Below are 27,629 nucleotides of genomic sequence, written 5' to 3' on the forward strand. Positions count from 1 at the left end.
CTGAAAGAAGTTGAGGAACCCTGACATGGTTTTTTCGATGATGCCAATGCCGAGCCAGCCTTCACCTTCAAATTTTGCCTTGTTAATTTTTCATATACAAGCGAGAGTAAGAGGAAGGTGAATCGAACTTGGAACTTCGGGTGCAACTATAAATTCACCTAGTCACTTTGCCTACAAACCACTTTCTCTATCAATGAAATTATGAAATTCAAACCATCAACTCGTCCCAACAAAATTGATGCATGTTTCTTTTTATCTTTTCCTTGTATTATTATGTGATTCAATTGTGGATGAGATTCAAACGTAGAACCTCACTCTACAAAATCGGAGGATTAGTACCATTAATCTAAATGGTATTTGGTGGATGATGTGCTTTCTAGGTTTAATTAAACATAAGAGGCTTGTAACTCAGTTCTTTGGAAACATTACCGCTCATGATCGAGGTATCTAATAAAAATTTTAATTGAAATTGTTCAATTCCTTAATCTTAATTTGTAAATCATTCCTAACAAAAATAAAAAAATAAAAAAAATAAATAAATCATCTGAATTTCAAATTGTTTATGCACACACAACTGAAACTAGATGGAAAAACAACTTTTGAGTCCCACATCGGGTAAACTTTGATTGTCACAATTATTTATTAGGAAGCGCATTAAATTGAAGTCTCGCAGAGCCTAGTAATGTAGACTTGTAACTAAGCAAGGCATTAAAGAATTTGATGGATGATGGAGTTTGGGTGAGTATACTCCACCTTTTTATTTTGAAGCTAATACCGAGATTACAACTTCGCTCTGCTAGACAATCTGACTCTCAACTCATCAGCCACGGCGTCTATAAATTCTTCGGTATTCAGATACTGAGACCTAGTGACCCTGCACAAAACATCAAACTTTTTATCATACAGGAACAGAAAACGCAGTTGAAAGTTACCAACAAAATACAACTCTTCACAGCACGCACTTAGGCCCATGGATGAGGAGTGCAAGATCCTTGGTCATCTTCCCAGATTCGACGGTTCCTACGCAAGATGCTTCAAGTTTCTCTGTAAAATCCAATAGTCTGGCATTGCCATCTAACTTTGCCCTGATACGATAACACAGGTTTATTCAAACTCTTATCTGATGTTTCAAACAATTTCTAAACATAGACACAAAATCGAAATACTAACTTTCAACCACCAGACTGCATACTGAGCTAATACCTGTGTGCAAGACCTCGTGACCATGCAAAGATCGAAGCTATGCTGTTTGTGCTTGTTTCGCCTCCTTTCTGGTGGACCCGGTAATGGCGGGTTACTGTACCATGGGCTGCTTCAGCTTCAATGGTCTTTCCATCTGGGCACACCTGGAACCAAAACCAAGTTTTCATACATCCAAAGTCATAAACGTACCCCCACAAGCAGAACGGATATAGAAGACAGAAACGAATACCAGTATAGACGTCATCAGCCCCAGAGATCCAAAACCTGTATCAAAGTTTATTGAAAGGTAACAAAACGTTAACAAATACATTGGCTAGAACCATCAACGAAATAGTACATTTCCATTTGCTTCCAATAAAAGCAGCACCAAACGTTAAAATGGACAAATAGTTGAATACTAACTCTCAGGCTTTAACAAAAGTAAATACAGACCTTGGGCCAAGAAGTCACTTTGCACATCCCCATCATAATTTTTGCATGCCCAAACATAACCTCCTTCACTTTTGAGAGCATAGGCAACCATATCATCAATAAGACGGTGTTCATACCTTCAAATCAGAGTATTAATTAGTTGAAAATCACCGAATCTACGCAAACTAATCTGCGTGCTTTACAAGGTATCTCACCAAATCCCCGCAGCCTCATATCTTGATCTCCAATGAGCTTCATAAACTTCCTGGAAGATGTCCTTGAATCTTCATCAAATTCAAGAGTAAGAAAATGGTAATAAATATCCAGTAGTGAAACGTTACATCTAGTCATACCAACCGATAATGTAACATGGGTAATTATGAGCACAGAGCGTCCCATACCTTTCTCTATCTCTCACTCTTTTGCATGAGCACGCACAGATACACTCATGCTCTAAGGTTTATGAGGGAATTTAATGGTTTAATTTTTTCCCCAATAACGAATACTTAGAAAAGAAGAGATTAAACGGACAACGATGAAAGGCAAAAGAATAACAGCATACCTTCCATCATATTTCTTCAGAATAGTATTTTTAGTGCTAAGATAAAGTGGCCACTTTTTCTGGTAGGCAGTGTTCATGGAAGCCTCAGCAAAAGCACGGATTGACTGCTCTCACAATTTAAACATATAGCTGTTAGCAGCTCATTTACATTGGTAACAAGGTTACAGAATTTTTAATTTTTTGCTCAAACGAAAATTTGAACCTCATCTGTGTTATACATGGACAAAGCTATGCCTCCTGCGCCAGTAAATTTGTAAACCTCCCACTCAGTCTTCTCATTGGACCCATCAGGTACTGCAAAGCAATTGATAAGGTAAAAATGTACCTATATGATGTGTGTGTGCAGATAAGCAATTTACACAAGCGCACTAGATTTCAACTTCTCTACAAGCAATTTATCAAGTAGCAATTTACCAAAAACCATTTTAAGTTTTCCAGGTCCTTCTATGATTGCATCAGTTGCTCGGTACTGATCACCAAAAGCATGTCTCCCGATACATATTGGCATTGTCCAACCTGAAATGAACACTAACTTATAGCTCTTTTGACGTTGATACGAGGACAAATTTAGATGACATAATTATAGCCAACCTGGAACAAGACGGGGAACATTTCTGCAGATAATAGGTTCTCTAAAAACAGTACCTGCAGAGCACGGAAATGCATTGGCTACTTACAATCGATCAAACACAGAATATACAATGGTAAATACTAAATATTGAGGGATTATTCAACTGACCATTTAAAATGTTCCGTATTGTCCCGTTTGGACTCCTCCACATCTGTTTCAAGTTGAACTCCTTCACACGAGTTTCATCTATTATATCCAAATAAATGATTCAGATCATCGCAATAGTACATTAGCCAAATTATGTCCATCAAAAAAGCCAAGTAGTCCATCTATATACCAGGAGTTATGGTTGCACACTTTATTGCAACATTGTACCTACAACGACAAGAACAGAAACGGTAAATTACAAAAAGAAAGTAAAGAAGCATCAATATGTGATAAAGTTGTCTTCATGATAAAGAAATAGGTTTAACCAATATGATAATGGTACCAATAGAATACGGAAAATCTTGCCTAGTACGAACCATTTGAATCGTCATTCCATTCAATTGCGACAAAAACTAGATTGTGTGAGCCCATTTAAACATGTCAAACTCGTTCCAGTAATATTTAAAAATAGTAATAAAGATAAAATGAAGATAAAAGTAGTAATGTTCTTCAAGGGTACTCCAGTTAGCAAAAGAGCAGTGAAGGAAGAATAATACGACATACTTAAGAGTAGCTTCAGCACTTTCAATTGTGACTCTGTCATTGGTGGCATCACGATTAAGGATCCCGAGATCAAAGTACTTGATATCCAACTCCAGAAAGGGAAAGATAAGCTGTGGAACACGAAAAACAAGTTACAGTTTCATCAAGAACATGAAATCAACGGGAATGCCATGATAACAAAATTTACCTTGTCTTTAATCCATTTCCAGAACACCCGAGTCATTTCATCTCCTGTATCACGGAAATAATACATCATAACTAAACACAGGTAACAAGATGCTGAATAAATCTTTCTCGTACAGCTCCAAGCCACCGGATAATTTGAATACGTCTCAATTCAGATGTTGCATTGCATCTATGTCCTATGATTTTAATAAGGTAGTTTGCACGCAGTTCGGCTTAAATCATCAAAAAAAGAACATTGATCATTTAAGTCTATTTGAAAAAATCTCAGCTCAGAAACATCATAGTAAGGTTGGTAAGGTAAGAAAGCCCTCAAAAATTGATCAAATCCTGTAATTCTATGATCATCATCTACTTTTATGGAACATAATTACTGGGTTGTCCTTAAAACATGGATTGAAGGGCGTGCTCTGATCAATGGGATCAATCCAAAAACACAACTTTACTTTGATAATTTGTATTATGCCAATCAAATCCATATTTTCCAGATTAATTCAGGCATTCAAAAAAGCAGAGAAACATGCCATTTTTGAGCAGCTTAAACAAGAGTTCACAACAAAACAATGGCGGAAAGTAGAAATCAGAGAATCTCATACCGTCCATTTCGACAATTGGGTTGGTCACCTTGATCTTATCGAACGCCGCCATTTCTCCCCTGACACTAAAAGAGGTGAAAGTTGCGTGCTTTTTGCCTCGCAAGCTTTGGTCTTTGGCGACAGAGAAATTAGAAGCAAGTGTGTAAATTTGTTGTTAGTTATGGAAATTGAAAAGTCGGTGGATGAATTGGGAATTGAGACCAATTATTAACACGGCACGGACTTGCACTCTCAATCTGATCGAGAACTACAACGTTTTTGTCGTCACTCACTCTCATTTCTCAATTCCCAATTCATCCACCGACATTTCAATTTCCATAACTAACAACAAATTTACACACTTTTCAGTTTTGACTGCTTCTAATTTCTCTCTCGCCAAAGACCAAAGCTTGCGAGGCAAAAAACACGAAACTTTCACCTCTTTTGGTGTCATGGACAAATGTGACCGGTAGATAAAATTTTAACGATTCAATGGGTTTGGTGAGGAGAAACTCTGCCATCTTTCTTTTCTGTTTGACTCAAACTAATTTCCCATTTATTACACGTGCATTCCTTTTCAAATATTTGTATTTCTTGTCCAACTATTTTTATTATTTCATCAAAATGCACCCAAATTCATGGATTGCATTGTTTTTGTACAAGGTAATGCGAGAATTTGAACTCGAGATATTTTTTAATATTTAGAAGAGAAATAGCTAGTTGATATTTGTTTACATTTGAGTTGTGCTACAAGTAGTCATACATAGTTGATCTCTTCAACATTTATTTTTGTATTCACAATGGCCGGACATTTGTCTTAGCATTTTTCTTTGTACCTTATCAATGTAAAGTGTTTTTAGGATGAGACCCCAATTTCTTTTGTTGTATTGGAGTCTGCACATGTTTTTTTCATTCATGCCACATAGGAAAGGAAAAATCAAGCTCGAAACCTCATGCAATGGGACGAATGCTAGAAATTTTGCCAATTAGTTTTTTGATTGAACTTCAACTTCATGGTTAGCTTTTTAGTTATAAGAGTTTGGTATTTACTAATCACACCTTGAAGGCTTGAACAGGACCAAACAGCCGCCTTATAGTTTTCATCCCAACCCCTTTCCTCAAACATTCCTTGTATTCAGTCTTTTGAATATGCACTTTGGTTTTCAGAATATACCCATTTTTTGCAGTCCCAAAGGCCTGCTTGAGTAGGCATCTTTACCAAGTGCAAGGAGGAGACGCCTAAACAAGTCAAGGGTTAGAGACACAATATCCAGGAGTTGTATAATCAAACACGAAACTCGGAATCAACGGAACAAATATTAGTCCTACTGAATCATTTGACAGTGTGTTACACCAGACCAGATACAAATCATACAATGTAGTACATATCGACAAATCCTTAACACACAAATCTACGTATATACACACGAAAGATTAGAATGACATGCAAAACTTCGGATGCAATTTCCGTCCCTATATATGAGTTTTTATTTCCCCTTGCCTAGAAAGAAATCAATAATATTCTGTCAACAAAAGTTTTCCTTGTGAAACCCTCAACATGTAATGCTATAAGTATTTATCTCATTGGGTTGCAACGTTTTGCTCTTTGTACAGTGTAGTTTTCCTCCCCGAGAATGTAAAATATCATCCGAAAGGAGTGCTAGAAATACTCAAACTCTACATAAGATGAATCATTGCTACCGTTCTTCTTATCAACTCCCACATCTGTCATCTTTTTGTCTGCAGAGTTCGCCTCCTTGCTGGTGTATTGTGAAAAGTCTACCGGTTCAGGAATGTGGGGAGGCATGGCACATCTCACCAGAGCCCAGTTCACTCCCTCGAAAAATGGGTGTTGCTTTATTTCTGTGGCACCCCTTTTGTATGCAATTCGCTTATGTGGTTCTTTCACCAAGAGTCCTCGTATGAGATTACGCGCCACAATGCTCACTTGTGGTGTTTCTGGGAATTTCAAAGACTGGCCTACAACGTTGAAGAGTGTGGCACGATTTCCATGACCCTTGAAGGGGGTTGTCCCATGTAAGAGCTCGTATATGAAGATACCAAATGTCCACCAGTCCACTGCACTACCATGGCCCTCTCCACGAATAATCTCTGGGGCTAGATATTCATGTGTTCCTACAAATGACATGGAACGCACATTTGTCGGCTCTGCCATCAGTTCAGGGAGGGAACCATTAGCAGAAAGGCCAAAATCTGATTTGGATTTCCGGTTTTTCTTGGTAGGTAAAATGCGTGGAAAGAAATGGGATGGCTGCATACAACCCTGCACAGCAAGGTCATCGTCTACAATGCCCCCACCACCACCACTGGCAGCACCACCATTGCTTACATGGGCAGATGAAGACTTGACTAGCGTAGGATTGACAGAACAACGGAGTGAGAGATCAAAATCTGAGAGCATGATATGACCCTCGTCTCTTACTAGAACATTTTCTGGTTTTAAATCCCTGTACACAATTCCTAGCATGTGCAGATACTCAAGTGCTAACAAAATCTGTGATGCATAAAACCTGCCAAAGGATACAAAGTAAGAACAGCAATCTAAACATCTAAACTTTCATCAAGCTTTAATAAAAGAATTCTATCAGTCAACATATAACATATGCAGCTCTGCAGCTGGCAAGAACCATTCTTCCCGTGCCACTGTCCATAAACACGGCAAGGATAGAGACCTATAATCTACATTATGTATCCAACTTTCAATGAAGTAACTCTTGCATCTATAAACGTAATTTCATGACATCTACATCCCTTACAATGCAAGAAAGGTACTTTAGCTGTGCAACTTCAAGCAGTGAATTGAAACGTCAAACTAGTATTTCCAAGACAAACCTCATTGATCATGCTTGTAAGGAAATTTAATAGTACGGATCAAAGATCAAATATATTAAAAACGAATCGCAATCAACAATTAACTAAAAATTATGCAATCAGAAGAACTGGAAAGGTACTAACCGTGAAGCTTCCTCTGTAAAATGCTTGTTTGGTTGCTTCTGCCGAAGAGAATGTAGATTACCTCCACTACAGTACTCCATGACCAAGCAATAGAACTTATCAGTTTCAAAGTAAGAATAGAGAGTGGGCAAGAATGGGTGGTCAAGAAGTCCAAGTATCTCTCTTTCTGTCTGTGCTCGCAACAGCTTGTTTCTACTAGCAAGAGACGCCTTGTCCATGACTTTCATGGCAAAAAATGTGTTTGTTCCTCTCAGTTCAACAAGATAGACACTGCCAATATCTCCATATCCTAGGCGCTTGAGAAGCCGAAAATGGCTAAGATTAAGTGGGGAACCTTTAGAGACCATGTTAATGGCATCCCACCGCACGTCGCCACCAGTATGAGGCCTGAGGGGTGCACTGGAGGAGCTCTCTAAGCTGTCAGAGCGGGAGCTAGTGCCGCTCATTTGGGTAAGTTTGGTGACAGAATTGTTACTTTTCATACCTCCTGTAGCCATTCCTGTTGAAGTGGTTAGAAGTTCAGAATTTGCAGGTGCCATTGGGCTTGGAGATGGACGATTGTTGGTGGTTGTCTCAGCTGTAGTCTTAGTACTGAGTTCTGTTCCTTTGGAAACTTGATCCACTTGCTGAGGTCCACGTGATGAATTATTGGTTGACCTGGCATTAGATTTTCCTGTTCTATCCATGTTTTTTGGGTCGTAAACCTTATCATTCAATGAATTGGCACCACTCTTGACCTGAGATTTGATCTTGGTTCCGCATTTTGTTTCTTCTGACGAGCTATAGCTCATCTGCATTAGAGCAAGCAAATATTCTAAGACATAAAAATTGCTAGATTAACACCTTTACAGAACAAAAATGCGTCACCAAGAATTGATATCGAGCGCTTACCTCAGAAGAGTCAGAAAAAGTGGCTGGATTTGAAGACATGAATTGGGTAACAATGACACAACACCCCTCAAAGGTAATTCCTGATCATATCATCACAAAAATCCATTACTTCTAGCACAAGATAATGTCGATTTAACCTGTACTCACACAAGAAGATGATCGGAGGTCTTTAGCACGTAAAAGTATACCATACTCATCAAAACATCCTCTACCAAACAAAAGCTAAGCCTCTATCCATCCAATTACAAAACCCCTTAAACTGATATCATCAGGAGAAGAAAGGAGCCCAAACTCCTCATTTTTTATCATGTTTTATATGCATATATTTGGAACAATCACCATTAAAAGAATAACATTCCTCTGCTACAAGCAACAATATAACACCCTTTGTATGCATATACAAATAAAAACAGTATGCGGCGGGCACGTATGAGACAGAGACACATAAACCAAAGTCAACTTACAGAAAATAAAACTGAATTAAATAAATCAAATTAGAACTAGTCATATCTATAATAAACTAAGCAAAAAATCAAAGAACCCAACTAAAATAAAAGAAACCCAGCTGAAACAAAAGATTGCAGGGAATGCAGAACCCACCAGAAATTCAATGCGGCAATGAAAACCAACAAAGCTGCAATCTTTTCCCCTCTGAAGCAGTGATTGTTTGTTTCCCAAGCAATTGTCAAAGGAAGACGAAATCTTTCTTGAAAAGTGGGGAGAAAACGAAAGAAGGAATCATGGGTTGGAAAGGGAATGGGAATTGGTGGGAATCGAGAAAGGGAATGCGCTGGTTCTTGAGAGGACCACCACACAAGCCCGGAATCAGGAGGAGGAGGAGGTGTGAGGAGAAATGGGAGAGAAAATTGTGGAACAAAACGAAACTAGAATTAGGAAAACCCAATTTTCCATTTTCCATTTTATAAATGTGAGAGAAATCAAAGATTTTGGGAATTTTGGGATTGTGTTTTAGTTAACTTCAGCAAAGAGAGGGAGGGAGGGAAACGGTCATAGCTATGGGGATGGATGGTTGGGCGTTTAATCCTCTGTCAAATAGTGGCCGGGCTGCCTTCTGCGAGCTGGCCTCTCATGGTGCAATGGCTGGTGGACACGTCGGATACAAGTTTTTCCAAGTAAAATTGTGATCATGAGCTCTTTGTTAGATATGGAGAGCCAAAATAACCATTTTTCTTTTATTGTGTGTTTACTAATGTGTAATCGGTGAAATCAGAGAAAGGAAAGATAAAAAATGAGAACGAGGACAATTACTTTCGTAATCAATCTAATTCTTAACCTTCTATGGCATAGGATTACATATTTTATTGTTGGAGTCGCATCTTGTCAATGAGTCTAAGATATTATTTATTCTAACAAGGGGGTAGATTTGGTTTCATAATGAACTAGTAATAATGTGATTCAAATTTGCTTTTGTCGAAAATCGAACATAAGACCTCTTACTTATTAGTAAAGTGGAATATCACTAGATCGTAGTATTAAGTAGCAAAAAAAAAATCATTTATTTTTGTCTCTTAATTCATGTTTGTTTGGAAGATGAGCTCATGAGAATAATACTCAGAATCAAAGGGTAGATGAAGACATAATAAGACTTTAAAAGAGATTATAAAAAGATATAAAATACTGAAAACTTTGCGCAGAACCGAACCTAATAACGTTTTAAACTTGACGCAGAATCTAAATATTTCTCTAATTGTTTTTCGGTAAATTAAAAAATAAGTTAATAAAGGACTTAGCTGATGATGGAGTCTTGAAGATTAAAACTTAGGTAATTTGGACGAGCACCAGGCACGCGCGGCAGAGCAGAGACAAAAGAAGGCGAGAAGAGCAAAGCCATATTTTACTGTTAGCCTCAGCCTGCTGCCGGAGATAAGAAGATGGAGGGTGTCACTACTACAGCATCACCGGACATGCCCATGCACCCAGCATTAGGACCAATCTCGTATCTGCTGGGTACATGGAAAGGACAAGGAGAAGGTGGGTTTCCCACCATCAACTCCTTCTCTTACGTCGAGCAACTCAATTTCTCTCATTCCGGCAAGGTACGTTCGCCTGGCCCTCCCACTTTCTCTTTTCAGCAACTGAGTCAGCGAGTCGACTCAGTCGGTGAGTAAACAGTAAACTCGCTCTCTGATTGTCTTCTTCGCTTGCCTCTGACGATTTGGTTACAATTTGATTACAGCCCTTCATAGCTTACACTCAGAAGACATGGAAATTGAATTCTGGGGAGCCAATGCACGCTGAGAGTGGGTTTTGGAGGCCCAAACCAGATGGTTCCATTGAAGTTGTCATTTCTCAAAGCACCGGCCTTGTCGAAGTTCAGGTGACTGCTTCCTCTAACTCTATTGAATTGCCCCTCTCAAACTTTCTTATGTTAATTTTGACCAATATGTCGCTGCCCCTTTGTTTTTTCTTCGCATTTCTTTGGTTATTTTTGAAAGGAATTGAAAATTTATGTGCTTTAGCATTTACAAAAAACTCCATTCAAATAAAGATCGAGTCTTTTGATGACCCAGATTCACTAATGTACATACCCATTTGGACCATTTCCGTTGCAACTTTCGGTTTCGTAGGATTGGATTGGAATGGATAACTTACTATATTCAAGGTATATTGAAAAGAGAAGTGCTATTCACACACCCATTTTTACCTCTCACACACACACCGTTGTTAATTTTTTACTATTAATCATCTCCAATTCATTCGCTTCGACGGCCAAAAATTGAGAGGGGTGTGTGAGAAGTAAAAATGGGTGTGTGGTTAGCACTACCCTATTGAAAATAGTGGGGTTATTCATTTTTTTCTTCTGAGCTTCTAATTTTTGTTGTCTCTTCTGGAAATAAGGTATATTTGAGATTTCTCTAGGTATTTGCTACCAAGGAGTTGATTTGATTTGATTTCCCCATTTGGAAAATAGATTTACTTGATATGGAATTTACAGTTCCTAATTTTGGAATGCTTACTTTTGTAAAAAGTGAATGCAAGTTTAGCTGATAATTATGGCTTCTATCTGCATGACTCTGAAAACAATTGTATGAAATTTTTTCAACAAGTTTTCATGTCTCCTACTTGGTGCTTTATTTGATCTGCTGAAATCTTTGTTTATATAATTCCTTTAGAAAGGGACGTATGATGCAGAAGAGAAAGTAATAAAGCTTCAGAGTGAGCTTGTGGGCAATGCTTCTAAGGTAATTTAAGCTGAACATTGGATACAATAATTACCATTATTCATGTCGAAGTTCCATAGAACTGGCTCAAAAAATGCATGCTGTTTATTTTCCTGTTACAAGTAATCTTCTGTAGAAGAAATAAATTGATATACATATATTGAGAACTGCAGTTGGCAGTAAGATTGTGCTGGCAGGATATGGCCGCTGTAGAGTTTATAGGTATAACATATAAGCTATATTGGCACAGTTGAGAGCTTCTTTGACAAGTATGATGATTTTGCTGCTAGAATCATGGCCGATGAGGTGCCACAAGGATCTTGAGATATTACAAAAAGAGATGAACGTTTTACAACTTTTTTTCTTTTGAACCTTTCAAGATCTGTTCGATATGAATTTGCCAGGAGCAATGTGTTGAAAATTTGCAAAATGGGTGGGGGTTTAGTATGAACTAAAACAAAATTGAAAGTATAAGAATCGGATGAGGTCAGGGCCTTAAAATAGGGAAAGACAAAACCAAAGTGTATCTACAGAATAGGTGACAGGATATCATATCTAGATTCGCTTGGAGTCCTTTCCCTAGATGTTTTTTTAGTATACTAGTTATTCTTTTGGTTTAGAGATTTATGAAATCTAGTATCTTATTCGTGGAGGTGACCACAAGTTGAAAAGAAATATCAGTTATTTTCTAAGATGTCTGATTTTAGATGTTTTGTTCTATGAATTATAAACCAATCTTGATGGTTTCAGTAACAAAAATGTTTTCTCTGTCCTTAAAAATGAATTTGAATAATTTATGATGCTTTTCTGTTTTGGGTGTAGGTGAGAGAGATAACCCGAGTTTTTAAGTTGGTAGATGAAGAATTATCTTATGAGGTTCAGATGGCCACAAATCTCACCAGTCTTCAACCACATCTGAAAGCTTCACTCAAAAGAATCTGATGCATTTACGTCGAAGGAAAAGTGAAGTTTAGAAATTAGCATCAGCTTAAGTGCAAAGGGCATATCAGAGTTTGAAAAAAAAAAAGCACTACAGGATAGGATCTTCTGATATTTTATGGTTATGTGATTTATCCCTGTACTGTGACTCAAATAACCCCTTGCACAAGCCTTGGGTGTATTTATCTCAATATGACAGATATTATTGAAGGCTGTAAGTTTTCGGCAAGTTACTAACTTGAGGATTACAATGACATGTATTTGCTTTCTCAGTTCTAACCTCAGGATGAATTTATTCTTCCAATTCAAATATGGTAGGTGAAAGGTTTAACTTAAGTTTGTTGATCAGCCGATAAAGCTCAGTCTGCCGGTCTCTTCCACTTGCCTATCAACATTGAACTAGTGCAGAAGGAATCATGCAGCAGCTGACATGAAACCCCTCTGGTAAGACTCCAATCTTTGTAGGGATGATCCCTTCCATAGTGTGGTGACGGAAAACATGACTCGGTGTTTTCTCTGACATCCTATGTAGCAAGTTAATCTGTGGTGGTTAATAAATCCTTAATTACCAAGCAAGTAATGATAGCATGCTTGGGAATGGCTCTACCATGCCAAACAAGGTGCCACCATTCCTAAGGGCCAGGGCTGCCACAACTCTGGAGCTTTGGGCTTCAAATTGGGCCAAAACCATTGCTGGAATATATCTCATAAGGGAGGTTCTGTGTACACCGATGTGTCATCTCTGGACACTTTTATTTCTCTGGACAATAGTATACTCTCACACTTTTTTTTTTCTTTTGTTTGGGATTTTTTTAAAAAAACTAATGAAAAGAGATTGAAAATTTTGAGTTTTAACCAAAATGACAAAAAGGTGTTGTAAGTGAATAGTATCAAGAGTAACTTTTTAGAGTAAAAATGTCTTTAACGTTAAAAGTGAACAATACCATGAGTGTTTCGTTAAAAGTCCTTTATTTTTTTTTAGAGAAGATGATTGGTTACAATGGAAAAAATAAAATCAGAGTTTAGGGGTTGATGATTTGTCGAGAGAGAGAGAGGAGAGTGTTGCTGCTGGAGAAAGAAGGTTGATGTCCATGGGAGTTGTCGGCGATGCCAATGGCGGCACAAGTGGTGTTGATGGTGGTTGCTTTGGGGTGATGAGTTGATTTGCCAAAGTTGACAGTTTCTAAAATCAAGTGTGACATCACATGAAAACGAGCACCATCATCCAAAGTTATTTTTCTTTTAAATAAAATTGACGGGTGTCTAACGACGAAACGTGAGTGTACAAAGAACCACTCATCTCGTAATTATTTGTCCCCAAACCCACTTAAATTTATAGAACGTTGTTTGTCTTGTTCTCTGGAATAATTCTTTCCTCTTTATCTACTTATCATATATTGATACATGTATATAAAACTGGCGACAAGTCTTTTCCTTCGTATTTGTATCGTGTTGGCCATGAACTGCACCTTTTAACGAATCGTTCGTTGATGAACCATTGTTAACGGTTTTTTAACGAGTGATTTGAGAACCGCTTGTTAACGGTTCCTTAATGAGTGATTTGAGAACTCTTTTGAATCCATGACCAAAGTTGCAGATAAATGTTCTCTTACTCTTTAAAGTTTAACTAGTTACCTGCAATTTGACATGAACCAAACCATTTCTTAACCGATTCAGTTCTATCAATTTGAACCGATACACCCAAGCGCAAAACTGTAATTTTTCATGTGAATTCACGTTGTGTGCAATTCTATCAAATATATTTATACAATAATATCTCATTAAAACACACGCGTTAGACTATGATTTAAAACAATGAACTAGCGAATGCTCCCCAAAAGTCGATATCCCATGTGGAGGGTTACAATAATATTTCCAAAGATATCAATTCAGGTAAGGGCAGAAGGAAGAGGTTAAAATCTCCATCTAATAAGGCAGAATTGGTGCTACTGACTCTCAAATTCTCCCAACATCAAAAAACATGCCTATGAGTCCGCTGGTAGTACTAGTCAATTCTGCCTTTGAAATACGAACCTCCTTTGCTCTTGCAAGTTGCAAATTACAAATTATATATCAAAACGGTGACTAATTAAACAATTATTACCCACCCATTATGCTTCCTTTTTATTCAATTTACAAGTCACAACAACTACTCTTTTGATATTGCTTGTTTGGATAATTTAAACAAAAAATAACGTAAAAATAAACCCCAAATCTTTGTTGTTTTATATGTTGGGACATATAACAATGTCAAATCTTTGATGATAAACAGCTAATTTTTCTCCATTGGTGGGATTCGCTTACGTATATTTGTACTGTATACACATGTTTGGTAATTGGTGTTGGTATAGGCTTTGAATTCCAACAATGTATAATTTCGTTTGATTCACAAACAAAGATATTTAAACTCGGGTGCTAAAAAGCGGATAAACTTGTATGTTCAATTAGACCAACCCACGTAAGGGGGAAGTTTTAGTTTCTTGTAAAGAAAGAATGACCTTTTCCCTTTGGCTTTGGATATTGATTGCACACCAAGTTATATAATTAAATCAAAACACTAAATTTCCACAATAATCTTATTGGAATTATGAGCTGGAGAGTGAAAAATAGATTAAGCTAATTAGACGCATAGTACTGCAATTATGCTCTGACAGTCTGACTGAAAAAGTTTTAGATCAGGCGGTCTGATCACGTATCTTGTTCGACCTCTCAATAAGTTATTACATTGTTATTTACTTTTGATCCAATTAACTAATAGTTTAGTGGTTTTTATTTGTTAGTTCAGATGATCTGACAATCATATCGACACAACAACTATGTAATTGAAGTATCCATGGTATCAACAATACCAATGATATGTCAGTGGTCATGCATGTCACGTGATTAAACCCACCTGACCTAAAATTCTCTAAAGGGCATGTTCATATGCTTGTCAAGTGGAAATGATACGTTTTTTCATGACAATTCATCTTCTACCTTCATCTCAAACAACATTTTGAGTTGACCTCTATTTCTTACTTTAACATACTTTAAATCTAGTAAGTCATCTAATTCAATCTAATTCTAGTGATGATCATGAGGCTTAAGTTGGTGCACAATCTAGTGAGTCATCCAATTCAATCCAACTCTAAGAGTCAAAATTATACCATCGTCATCTGCTATATTGCTACTTCGGCAACCTTGTAAAAATAATCATTTTTACAAGTGATATAATCATTTTTTGTATAAGAGATGTTGGACGGAGGAATTGAAAACGGGATCTCAGCTACATACTATGAACCAGTTGTTTACAAGCCCTTTGCCTGAAACTCGGTTGAAGAAATGCATGGATTCAACCACCTTCAAAGTCCATGTCCTTTGGAAGATGAGTTGTAAGACAACTGGATATAAGTTATGTTGTGAGACCGTGAATCAGTTATTGAACGGTGAAATTCAACGAATTTATAAACGAGAATGTTGACATTTGGCAAACTTTCACTTTCAGCCAACTGGCCACGTTGAGCAAGTGAAAATATCACTCGTCGTACTCCTATATTAGTTAAGGAGGCAGTTCTTACTCTATGAACCTTCCATGTATTTGTTTCTAATTTTGTCACGTTACAGAACATCTTCAAACTAAAACCGTGTCCATCCACCAAGTTTTCTCATAGCCATGCATCTAAAATTAGATCTTTAATCATATTGATCTTAGTCTCTGATATATATATTTTTAAATCTTTTCTGGAAAGCACAAGTTCTATGCATGAGTTGGCAGATGCTTGTCTTTCGTCCATTTCAAACAAATAAATAGTTTTCAATGACTAAAATATTGCATCAAATCTTGTACAAATGGCATCATTATATTATTAAACAAAAACATATGATAAAAATCTCATATATTAAAAGAATATTTGTTCATTTCAAACAAAATCATATGATAAAAATCTCATATATTAAAAGAATATTTGTTCATTTCAACCCCTGAAGTTATTGATCATGGATGACGCACACATACATTATTGTGGGAAAATTGACCAAATAGTACGTGAAGTTTTTTAGCTTTGTGCAATTACCATTTAAAAAGTTTAAATTTTGGACCCTAAATGGTATATGTTTATGTCACGTACCATGTGGATTTAGGTGCCAAACACAATTTAAAGTCAAACACAAAAATGAAAAAGTCCAGGTTCCATTTGTGGAATTTTTTTCCAAGATATAGTAAGGCTAGACATTTACATATAAAGGGAATTAAAAAACAATGATGTGGTAGAAACAGATGCAATCCAAAAAATAAAGGGCCCTCCCTTTATGGTTTCCAACATCTCACACTTTAGCTCCCAAACAAAAAAAGAAACCCTCCAACTCTTCCTTTTGGGCCTCTTGTTACTCCTCTTTACTTGTTAATTAACATCCAAAATTGACTAATTAGGCCTCAACTGCAAAACCAGAAATCCCAGACTGGCATTTGCTCCTCCTCCCAAAATATAAAACCTAATTTTAGCTTTCTTCCGTTTCTCCTTTCCTGTTTTTATACATTCCCATTTCTACACTTTTTTCATTTGTGGGTTTTGTTTCATTTTTCCGACGATGAAGATGGAGCAAAATTCAACCCTCTTCATCATTTTCCTCCTCTCCGTAATCCACGGCTTCGTTTTCGTTCATGCACTCCGCGGCGCGAGCCCGGAGAAAGCCTTGAAGCTCAAGCTAATCCACAGGTACTCTCCACATTATAATGGCCTGCATGGGGATGAGAAGCCTAAAAACCAGCAGGAGCTCCTCAGGTTGCTCCACCGCCACGACGTTGTCCGCCATCAAATGATATCGTACAGAAGGCAACAACAAGAAGAAGAAAGCCTTCTTGATGCTGAAGAGGTAATATTAAACAGCAGCCGGATCGCGGCGAGGCGGATGGCTTGGGAAAAAAGAGGCTCCATGGCAATGCCGATAAGTTCGGGTTCGGATTACGGTTGGGGGCAGTACCTGGTTAAAATTAAAATCGGAACGCCGGCACAAAAGTTCTTGTTGGTCGCGGATACCGGCAGTGACTTGACGTGGATAAACTGCAGATACCGTTGCAGAAATCGGTGCGAGAAGCACCAAGGAAGGTTGCAACAGAAGAGGGTTTTCCATGCAGAACTTTCTTCTTCCTTTAAAACTGTGCCGTGTTCTTCGAAATTGTGCAAGGTTGGTCTGTGGACTATGTTTTCTCTCCAACAGTGCTCCACCCCAACGAGCCCTTGCAGATATGATTACTCGTACGTACGCTTGCTTCTCAATTTCCATTTTCCTGCTTATTGATTCTTTGTTTTTGTTTTAATTTGCTTGTGAAAATGTCAAATTGGAGAACCCAGCTGTTTCCAGTTTAGGATCAGGTCCAAAAATTTGGTTCCAAACCGGGATAAGGGAATCTTAATAGTTATGATTTTACGCTAATTATTGTGTGGTATTAGAACATAACTAATATGCTCATGCTATAATAGTAGACTAATTATACTACGTGATTACGTACCATGCACTTTATTTTTGTTAAAATTATTTTAAATTAGAAATGGAAATGGAAGAGAAAATCCAAACCAGAAGTAGTTGGAAGTGTCTTTTCTGAGGTACATACGTCCATTTCATTTTTAAAGCCAACCTAAAATTGTTCTACAACTTGTCTTTAAGGAACTTGGTTTTAGTTGTGTTAACAATATACATACTAAATATTAAAGTCGGCATAAACAGAAATTACATGGTCATGTGTTTGTCCAGGAGTTTTATAGGGTCTTTTGTTTAGCATCATCCTCTTCGTCACCACTGTTGTTCATGGACCATTTTTGCTAAGGCTAAAGGATAATTAGGGTTTTTCCAAAATTCAGAATCAACACAGAGTTAGCTAAATTGTTTAACAAGTCTCTAATGCAATCAGATACAATTGTGGGGTACCCCAAATTCATCTGTTGCAGAAGATGTAGGCGCTGCATTTTACCTACATTCAGCACAAAGATTTAAATGGCACTTATTGTAAGTAGTTGAGAGTCACATGATGCACATTTTTTGTACCAAACACAAAGATTTAATATGACTCGCAGGTGGTAGCTTGATCTGTATTTTGTAACGGTGTAATCTTTTAAAGGATATCTAGAGTTTTGGTTGTTGGACATCCTAAATTCAAAACTTAAGATCCAAAACCCTAAATGTAAATCTTATCACGGAATTTATGTATATGCCTCTCCACGTGCTGAATGAGATTGAAAGTGTGGAAAAGTGTTAACCTAGTATACATTGTTGGTTCATACCCTAATAACAACTCAATCTACACCTATTTATGAATAACCAACAGCTTAATTTGTTTTTCACAATGCTATTGTGTTAGGTACATAGAGGGGTCTCATGCATTTGGGCTGTTTGCCAATGAGACTGTAAGAGCAACCCTGGCAAGTGGCAGGAGAACCAAACTGGAAAATGTGATAGTTGGTTGCACAGACCACATCAAGGGCAGTGGAGGCATTAGACATGGTGATGGTATATTGGGGTTGGGCTTTGGCAGGAACTCATTCACTACCAAGGCTTCCCTAAACTTTGGTGGCAAGTTTTCTTATTGCCTGGTTGATCTGCAAAGCCCCAAAAATGTCTCAAATTTTCTCACATTTGGTGGCCACAAATCAGCTAGATTGCAGAAGCCAATGACCTACACAAAGCTGGTTATAGGTGACTCCGAGGATAAGGGGTCGTTCTACGGTGTAAATGTGCAGGGAATCTCAGTTGGGGGAAAAATGTTAGATATACCACCTCGTGTGTGGGACGAAAATCTTAAAGGTGGAACCATTGTTGATTCAGGCACAAGCCTCACATTTCTGAAGGTGCCGGCATATAAAGCTGTCATGAAAGTAATGACAATGGCTTTGTCGAAAGTGAAAAAATTGTCACCAGATAACGACCCTTTTGACTTTTGCTTCAGTTCCAAGGGATTCAACAAGTCTTTAGTGCCAAAATTCGCAATTCACTTTGCAGATGGAGCTATATTTGAGCCACCAGTGAAGAGCTATGCTCTTGACGTTGCTGACGGGAAGATGTGCCTAGGGTTTGTGCCAACTAATGTTGGTCCCTCTGTTATTGGCAACATAATGCAGCAAAACCATTTGTGGGAATTTGACTTGGGGAGGAGGACACTGGGTTTTGCTCCCTCCACCTGCACCTAGGACTTGTTCAAATACTGGAATTGGATTGATTATGTTCTTGTAATAACTTTTTCTATTTCTTCCCATATATAATTGTGTATGAAATTCATTGCATTCTTATGGTGACGTCTTGTGCTTGATCATGAATCATAATCGGGTTTTCACTCTTGTATCCATCCAAGTTTTTCACATACGTATATACCTTAACAATTCCACAAATTAAATGTTTGTACATCCAAGTTAGTGACCAACTAATTCTTGGTGTAGTGCGTTATCTCTCTTTGTAATACTAAAAGAAATTTCAAAGTCGAATTCTTGTTCTGTTACGAATAACTAAGGGCTGGGTGAAATAAAGTTGAAACTAATGGGCGTGGGATAACAAAATTTGATTTCGTGGACATATTCAATACATGTTGGAAAAATATAACTTCTAAGAGAAAAATTTCATGAACTGACAGATGCATAGGATCAATAATGTATGCAGTTGCTCTTATCCGCATTCTACATCATTGCTATCCACGAAAAAACGCAATGTTCTTTTTGAGAATGACTCTCATGGGCACAAGATGTCCACTCTAAAAGGCTGAAGGGGGTAAGAAGCCTAATGCAACTAAGTTTTGGTCCTATCTAATTTTACGTCTCTTGAGAAGAAAAGTTCTTGAATCCGCTAGTGCTTCTATGTTATGCTCCTATCTAATTTTACGTCTCTTTCATTTAATAAGTTTAACGATCACGAGCAAGTATGAATGATTCTATTTCCAAATCAAGTGTGAATGACTGAATTAAGAGCACAGAATTATTAAGCATGAATGATTGTCTACATGGGAAAGTGAACACAGAGTTAGTGTGCCTGAATAATTGAACACATATTAAGAATATCGAGTCCATTTGAAGAGCACAAAATATTATGGTAGCTTCCAAAATGTTAGTCCACAGGAACAGATGCTTCATGTAAATAGTTTGCATGATTAGTTTAGCAGTAGAGTGAGCCTTTTCTTCTTCTTCCTGCAAAACGTGAGAGATACCACTCCTGACGTGCACGCTTGTAATACTTGGATAAATGCCATTATTAATCACCAATCAGACTTTGTCGTTGTAGAAGATTGATTGGTTGGTTGGTTGGTTGGTTAAGATTCTTCTTTGTTTGTCGTTAATAAACATGAAAAGAATGAGTCATTGTAGGCCCCGATTAATCTATTAGTACAACATATCAATGATCATCCATAACAGTTTAAGACAAATCTATTGCGTTAAGCAACTTATCCATCTTTCAGAAAGGATAATTGTCTAGATTATGCATTTCATGTTTAGAGTTTAGATCAGCTATTGCGTTAAATTAAGAAATTATTGTCGTTATAATATGTGTATTTGTTTATTAATATTGTATTCTATGTCTTCTTTCATGAACTCATTATAATATATGGATATACAGTGATAAACAAGTGACAGTACATGATCTACCACACATTAGTATATATGTAACATCTTATATCTGAAGAACATAAAATTATGACCCATATTATGTCAATCTCTTTTTGGGAAAGAATATTTATATTAAACGTTAGAATTGTTATATCGTAATATTAGTTTCTTGTCAATCTAGGATGTTATTGTTAGACAATATATTTAGACCGTTGAGTGTGATTCAAATAATAGTGTGCACATAAAACATATCAGATTGTTTCACATACAATTAAGGGATATATATACTGATATGCAGTTTAGAAGGCATCATGTAAATTTACATGAATCAAGGTGCTTCTCCCGTTACCCTAACAACTCTCATCGCTCACTATTTTTATCATGTTGTGAATAATTTGGCCATCACTCTAATAAGAACAAGTACCAATCTATCTATCTAGCTAAGATGTAAACGTCTATCTAACGGCCATGTGCATTAAGTGAGTGAGGTCAAACTTCATTGTTTAATTACCCTTATATATTTTTTCACATTAGTACATAAAATTTTCAGGAACTTTGTTGTCTTCTTGTCTGTCTCATGCATATACGTACTTGGCCTTTTGAGCAAAGTCTTGAGTTGTAGATAGGAGCAGGTAATTAAGATGCTCATACAATGAAGACATATTAAGAATATCGAGTCCATTTGAAGAGCACAAAATATTATATGGTAGCTTCCAAAATGTTAGTCCACAGGAACAGATGCTTCATGTAAATAGCTTGCATGATTAGTTTAGCAGTAGAGTGAGCCTTTTCTTCTTCTTCCTGCAAAACGTGAGAGATACCACTCCTGACGTGCACGCTTGTAATACTTGGATAAATGCCATTATTAATCACCAATCAGACTTTGTCGTTGTAGAAGATTGATTGGTTGGTTGGTTGGTTAAGATTCTTCTTTGTTTGTCGTTAATAAATATGAAAAGAATGTGCCATTGTAGGCCCCGATTAATCTATTAGTACAACATATCAATGATCATCCATAACAGTTTAAGACAAATCTATTGCGTTAAGCAACTTATCCCATCTTTCAGAAAGGATAATTGTCTAGATTATGCATTTCATGTTTAGAGTTTAGATCAGCTATTGCGTTAAATTGAGAAATTATTGTCGTTATAATACATGTATTTGTTTATTAATATTGTATTCCATGTTTTCTTTCATGATGTATCAACTTTGTCGCTAATTCATTATAATATATGGATATACAGTGATAAACAAGTGACAACATGTGATCTACCACACATTAGTATATATGTAACATCTTATATCTGAAGAACATAAAATTATGACTCATATTATGTTACTCTCTTTTTGGGAAAGAATATTTATGTTAAACTTTAGAATTGTTATATCGTAATATTAATTCTTGTCAATCTAGTATGTTGTTGTTAGACAATATATTTATACCGTTGTGTGTGATTCAAATTAACAGTGTGTACATAAAACATATCAGATTGTTTCACATACAATTAAAGGATATATATACTGATATGCAGTTTAGCAGAGTAGACTAGTGATCAATGAGAGGGTTGGAAAGGGCATCAAGTAAATTTACATGAATCAAGGTGCTTCTCCCGTTACCCTAACAACTCTCATCGCTCACTATTTTTATCATGTTGTGAATAATTTGGCCATCACTCTAATAAGAACAAGTACCAATCTAACTATCTAGCTAAGATGTAAACGTCAATCTAACGCCCATGTGCATTGAGTGAGTCAGGTCAAGCTTTTTCACATTAATATATAAAATCTGCAGGAACTCTGTTGTCTTCTTCTCTGTCTCATGCATATGTATACTTGGCCTTTTGAGCAAAGTCGTGAGTTGTAGATGGGAGCAGGTAATTAAGATGCTCATACAATCAGCTTGAATTCTTGATCGAACTCCCTCCAGCAGGAGAGCGACTAACACATTGTTAGGAGTATTTAGAAACTCCATTTGTTGAATTAGGGTTGGAATTTAGATCCTTTTTGTGGAAGTCAAAAGGTGGGCCTCTTTATTCTGAAGATAAGTCTGGAATTTTTAGGTTTTAGTAGTGATTAGAAGTTGGCTGGAATATGTAGAATGCCCTCTTTTTATGGTTCTGAGTTTAAACTTTGTAGTTTAAATTAGTTTAAAGTAAAATATTGCTTATAAATAAAACACTATTTAGCACGGTATGTAAAATCATCTTGCAACAAACTGAGAATAGTCCATAAAAACATCCAACCTTTTCCAAAATCTTCACTAATTTAGAATTTGGGAAATTGACATAAACAGCTCCAACCAGTCTCCCAAATTTAGGGTTTCCCTAAAAATTTACGGGAACTCTTTCCAATTTTGACTATATGCATACAACAAACATACAATGAGATAAGTTCATTTACTGGCGTGCTATAAATAAAAATATGATCTCTCTAACATTTCATTTCCTAAAAATTAATATGAGGCAACATCATGAAAAGTTGGAGTTGCTCTAATGTTGTCTGAGTTTCATGTTTTGTAACTGCACATTTCAAGCTTTGTCTGGTGTTGTTACACAAACAAAAGAATGATGAAAGATCAAGTATGTTGCGTTACCATGAAAGCATCAAACAAAGTTATGAACCATGAACTAAAATAAAGCCTAATGAAAGAATGTCTAAATGGGCTGAGCATTGGGCCCATGTTTAATAGTTTGGTGTAAAAGTGGACTATCTGGCCCGTAAAACTCTTGGGCTCTTAATTTTCAATTATTTAGCTTAAAAACTATTATTAGAGAAAAATTATGTAACTAGGGAGGTGTATTCAACTGAGAATTTGAGAGATTTTAATAGATTTATAAATTCATGGATTTTTATATAGTTTAATTGATTTGTAGAGATTCCATATAAAATTTTGATTCAATTCCCTCGAAATCTCATGGAGAGATGTGAGATTTGTGGATGCTTTAAATACACTACGAAATCTCTCCAATTCTCTCTAATTCCTCAACTTTCTCAAATTCTTTAAAATCAATTTCTAATTGAATACACTTAGAATATTATTGTCACATCCCGCCCCGGGGCGGATCACTTCCCGGGCCCGCTCCATCACCGTAGCACGATATTGTCCGCTTTGGGCTTACCATTCCCTCACGGTTTTGTTTTTGGGAACTCACGAGCAACTTCCCAGTGGGTCACCCATCATGGGATTGCTCAAGCCTCCTTCTCGCTTAACTTCGGAGTTCCTACGGAACCCGAAACCAGTGAGCTCCCAAAAGGCTTCGCGCTAGGTAGGGATGGGAATATACATTTAAGGATCACTCCCCTGGGCGATGTGGGATGTCACAATCCACCCCCCTTAGGGGCCCGACGTCCTCGTAGGCACACACGCGGCCAGGGTTAGGTTCTGATACCAAATTGTCACATCTCGGCCCGGGGCGGATCACTTCCCGGGCCCGCTCCACCACCGTAGCACGATATTGTCCGTTTTGGGCTTACCATTCCCTCACGGTTTTGTTTTTGCGAACTCACGAGCAACTTCCCAGTGGGTCACCCATCATGGGATTGCTCAAGCCTCTTTCTCGCTTAACTTCGTAGTTCCTACGGAACCTGAAACCAGTGAGCTCCCAAAAGGCCTCGCGCTAGGTAGGGATGGGAATAGACATTTAAGGATCACTCCCCTGGGCGATGTGGGATGTCACAATTATAAACTTCTTTAAAATCTTAATTGAATACACCCAGATTTCTAAGGATTTTAATAAACTATCTTAAAATTCTAATTGAATACATCTTGAATTTCAAATGAGTACTTAAAATTCTAATTGAATACCCCTAGATTCATTAAAATAATCAAAATCACTCAAAATCACAATTGAATACACCCCTCTAAATACCATTTCTAAATTATTTAGTACTACGGCCTAGTAGTATCCTCTTCACTTATAAGTGAGAGATCTTAGATTTAATTCTCGCCAATGACGAAGTTGAAACACATTATTACTAGTTCATTGTGAGGCTAAGCCCACCTCTTTTCCATTAGTATAGATAATATTATTCGTTAAAAAAAATACTGGTTCTAAATGGCTGATAACATTTCTTTTTTTACTGGGCATGACAAAGATCTTTTGAAAAGTCAATAAATCATTTTTTCACAAAAATGTTACTCATGATTTTTAGTACATTTTGCAAAATTGTACAAAAACAAGAATAAAACAAATTTACTAGCATTTACCCTGCACCATAAGCTTCATTACAATTTTTTTTTCTTTTAATGCACCGATATATTTATACTAAGTGGTGAACAATTGGTTATTAAGCCGCACAATGAGTCATCACATGATTTGGAATCGAACTTGCTGTACACAAGACTTGAATCTAAGATTTCCCACTTACAAATAAAAAAAAGACCTCCAACTTATAAATAGAGAAAAATATCTTTAAACCGGAAAGTTAAGTGGTAAGGATTCATAAAGTTAATGCAAAACATTTTAGAGACAAATGTAAAACCAATTAAAACCGTGAGTTGTGCTTCTTTTTAATAACCCTCGCTGAGTGCAAACTAATAAGAAAAAAAAAGTGTTATTAGTGAGTAGTGACCCGATCTTTCCCTCCTTTGTTTTCAAAGCAGATTAAATGTACCTAACAATTTGATTAGGACAATAGACCCAAAATAAAATAAATTTATCCCAACTTGGGCAAGTATGCTGATGAAAATTCAAAAGAAAAATCAACTCCTGGTTGTGTTGATTGGAGAGCAAGAATGCAAGTTCATTAGGTACTTCTGTGATGTGTATGGATCAAGTTGTTTGATCAGCCCTCAACAATAAGAAGTACCTGCGTCATGAAACATACATAAGATAATTGTGAGGTCAAATTTCAAACTCATGACTCACAATAAAATGGAAGCCTCGGTGTCATCGATCGGGGATTGCTTAGTTTTGTTTACGATGAACAATTTTTTGGATGGGATGAAAGTATAAAAATAATATGAGACGTAACAACTGTTGCAACCTTAATGGGATTGCTTAGTTTTGTTTGCGCTGGACAATTTATAATCAAATCGAAATTAACACCATATTCAACGTACATGTTTCAATCTTTACCCAAACAAAAGTACTTAGCACTTGGAGGCAAAGTTTAGTCAACAATAGAAGGAGATCTTGACCATGTATGGGGGTTCTTAATTAATTGGTATCACAATGCTTATTTATAGACTTTTCTTTTCCTAATATTAAATTCAGTAATTAGGGAAAATTGACTCGGTTTCGGTTTTTTTTTTTCTTTTTCTAAATGATATTCGGGATGATAAGGTACAAATATTTTGACATGAATGAATGTTCTTAATAACCACTTGAAATACAAACTTTTTACATAGCTACACCATTAGGGAAAATTGACTCGGTTTCGGTTTTTTTTTTTTCTAAACGATATTCGGGATGATAAAGTACAAATGTTTTGACACATGAATGAATGTTCTTAATAACCACTTGAAATACAAACTTTTTACATAGCTACACCATCTTACCAAATAGGTTCTACGTTTTCCTTTTGGTTTTTTTTTCTTTTTCTTTTTTCTTTTTTTGTTAAACAAAGGGCCGGACTAAAAGCCAAACAAAAGGGAAATTACAAGATAATGGCGCGAGATCGAGAAAGATGGAGCTTGCTCAAAATAGACCGGATCCAAAGTATGAGAGACGCTCAGGTTGGCCAACTTATCAACAACAAAATTCATTTTACGATAGACATGTCGAATATTACATTCTCAATCACGTTGTAACATCACACAACAAACTTAAATCAATTCACCAATAGGATGATTATCAGTGGCACCATGTGAAAACCCAAATTTCAAAAGTCTTACCAAATTATGTAGAAAACCCTAATTCTAAATGGTGTAAATTGCGTACAATCCAGATTCAATATTTCAAGTGTGCAATACACGTAGATTGAATTTTATAAAGAAATTGGGGCTGGCCAATGTCAATGGTTTTAAATGGTTGGAGATGGGTGGATGGCTAGGAAGGAACCCTTACCCACTAAGAAAACCTTTACAGGCCCTCTTCTTCTTGGTCCTTCTTCTAGTTCTAGATCTCTGGCTTTTCAGAAATTTCCAGGACACTACCTAAATTTATTCTACTTCTTTTCTATCATCTAATTTATTTTATTTTCAGGCTGACGCTTAACCTAAATTATTGAACTATTCAAGGTCATTTTGATTTTAAAATTTTGCCCGCCCACACTATTTTTTTATTTTTTTTTAAATTATAAAAAACCAGGCCAAAGCATTAAGCATGCTATCTTTAAAAGTTAGGGACTATGAAAAAAATAATAATACAAATCTATGCAGTGATGTTGCACTTACACCTGCTTGATGCAATTTAAAATCTTAGATCGATGACTTAACTACTATATCTCTTTCTCATTTGCGATTATTGCTATTTTCTAGGTAAGATCGTTCTAGATATATAACTTATAAGTGTATATTTTAACCTAATTTCTGTGCAGTTTCCACAATGATCATTGTCTTTTTTTTGTCAACACACAATTATCGTGAATTGTGTAAGATTATAATTGCCATAAACTCATAAACCTCTTGTTTTTAGAGCAAATAAAATTACAATTTCATGTTATGTGATGCGAAAATTCTACAATGCACTGGTGTATGACATATTAAACAACTTGATTTGCATGACTAAATTATAATAATTATTCAACCTAAAATTGATGCATTTCATACATCTGTGTATTATAAAGAATTTTGATGTCGGTATACAACATGATGTGAAAAATAAACCACTAGATTTTGATGAAGTATCATTGGTGGCATCAAATTAGTCTGGCTACCAGATAAAAAGGAGCATAAAGGCCAAAGATAATGCGCCTGTTGTA

General features: G+C 36.5%; 4 protein-coding genes and 1 long non-coding RNA gene across 6 annotated transcripts; 3 read left to right on the plus strand and 2 right to left on the minus strand.

Moving 5' to 3' along the window:
* Nucleotides 1-581: 581 nt before the first annotated feature.
* LOC137725259 (isocitrate dehydrogenase [NADP]) lies at nt 582-4,532 on the minus strand. The gene is made up of 15 exons (XM_068463887.2): nt 4,238-4,532; nt 3,646-3,689; nt 3,459-3,568; nt 3,085-3,122; nt 2,916-2,993; nt 2,768-2,821; nt 2,591-2,692; nt 2,379-2,470; nt 2,177-2,280; nt 1,830-1,898; nt 1,636-1,751; nt 1,433-1,467; nt 1,204-1,346; nt 963-1,085; nt 582-874 (listed from the first exon to the last, which is right to left on the minus strand). Exons 1-15 carry the CDS (start codon nt 4,287-4,289, stop codon nt 781-783), a joined length of 1,254 nt encoding a protein of 417 aa, XP_068319988.2. The 5' UTR covers nt 4,290-4,532; the 3' UTR covers nt 582-780.
* A 985-nt stretch (nt 4,533-5,517) lies between these two features.
* On the minus strand, nt 5,518-9,141 carry LOC137725184 (serine/threonine-protein kinase RHS3). 2 transcript variants are annotated; one of them, XM_068463782.2, is made up of 4 exons: nt 8,684-9,141; nt 8,084-8,163; nt 7,193-7,983; nt 5,518-6,747 (listed from the first exon to the last, which is right to left on the minus strand). In XM_068463782.2, exons 2-4 carry the CDS (start codon nt 8,120-8,122, stop codon nt 5,877-5,879), a joined length of 1,701 nt encoding a protein of 566 aa, XP_068319883.2. In that variant the 5' UTR covers nt 8,123-8,163; nt 8,684-9,141; the 3' UTR covers nt 5,518-5,876. The 2 variants fall into 2 exon arrangements, with proteins under 2 accessions (XP_068319883.2, XP_088550187.1); XM_088694061.1 differs by having other exon boundaries at nt 8,084-8,220; nt 8,684-9,107.
* A 591-nt stretch (nt 9,142-9,732) lies between these two features.
* Nucleotides 9,733-12,476, plus strand: LOC137725186 (nitrobindin heme-binding domain protein). Its single transcript, XM_068463784.2, has 4 exons — nt 9,733-10,140; nt 10,281-10,421; nt 11,218-11,286; nt 12,088-12,476. The coding sequence occupies exons 1-4, from the start codon at nt 9,976-9,978 to the stop codon at nt 12,205-12,207; spliced, it is 495 nt and encodes a 164-aa protein (XP_068319885.2). The 5' UTR covers nt 9,733-9,975; the 3' UTR covers nt 12,208-12,476.
* A 38-nt stretch (nt 12,477-12,514) lies between these two features.
* LOC148696673 (uncharacterized) lies at nt 12,515-12,932 on the plus strand. Its single transcript, XR_015962469.1, has 2 exons — nt 12,515-12,648; nt 12,737-12,932. It is a non-coding gene; the product is annotated as an uncharacterized LOC148696673 (long non-coding RNA).
* A 3,389-nt stretch (nt 12,933-16,321) lies between these two features.
* On the plus strand, nt 16,322-19,519 carry NANA (Eukaryotic aspartyl protease family protein). The gene is made up of 2 exons (XM_068463783.2): nt 16,322-17,438; nt 18,539-19,519. Exons 1-2 carry the CDS (start codon nt 16,771-16,773, stop codon nt 19,362-19,364), a joined length of 1,494 nt encoding a protein of 497 aa, XP_068319884.2. The 5' UTR covers nt 16,322-16,770; the 3' UTR covers nt 19,365-19,519.
* Nucleotides 19,520-27,629: the final 8,110 nt, after the last annotated feature.

The sequence above is a fragment of the Pyrus communis genome, chromosome 5 (assembly GCF_041283825.1).
Source record: "Pyrus communis isolate YQ-2024b chromosome 5, ASM4128382v1, whole genome shotgun sequence".
NCBI lineage: Eukaryota > Viridiplantae > Streptophyta > Magnoliopsida > Rosales > Rosaceae > Pyrus > Pyrus communis.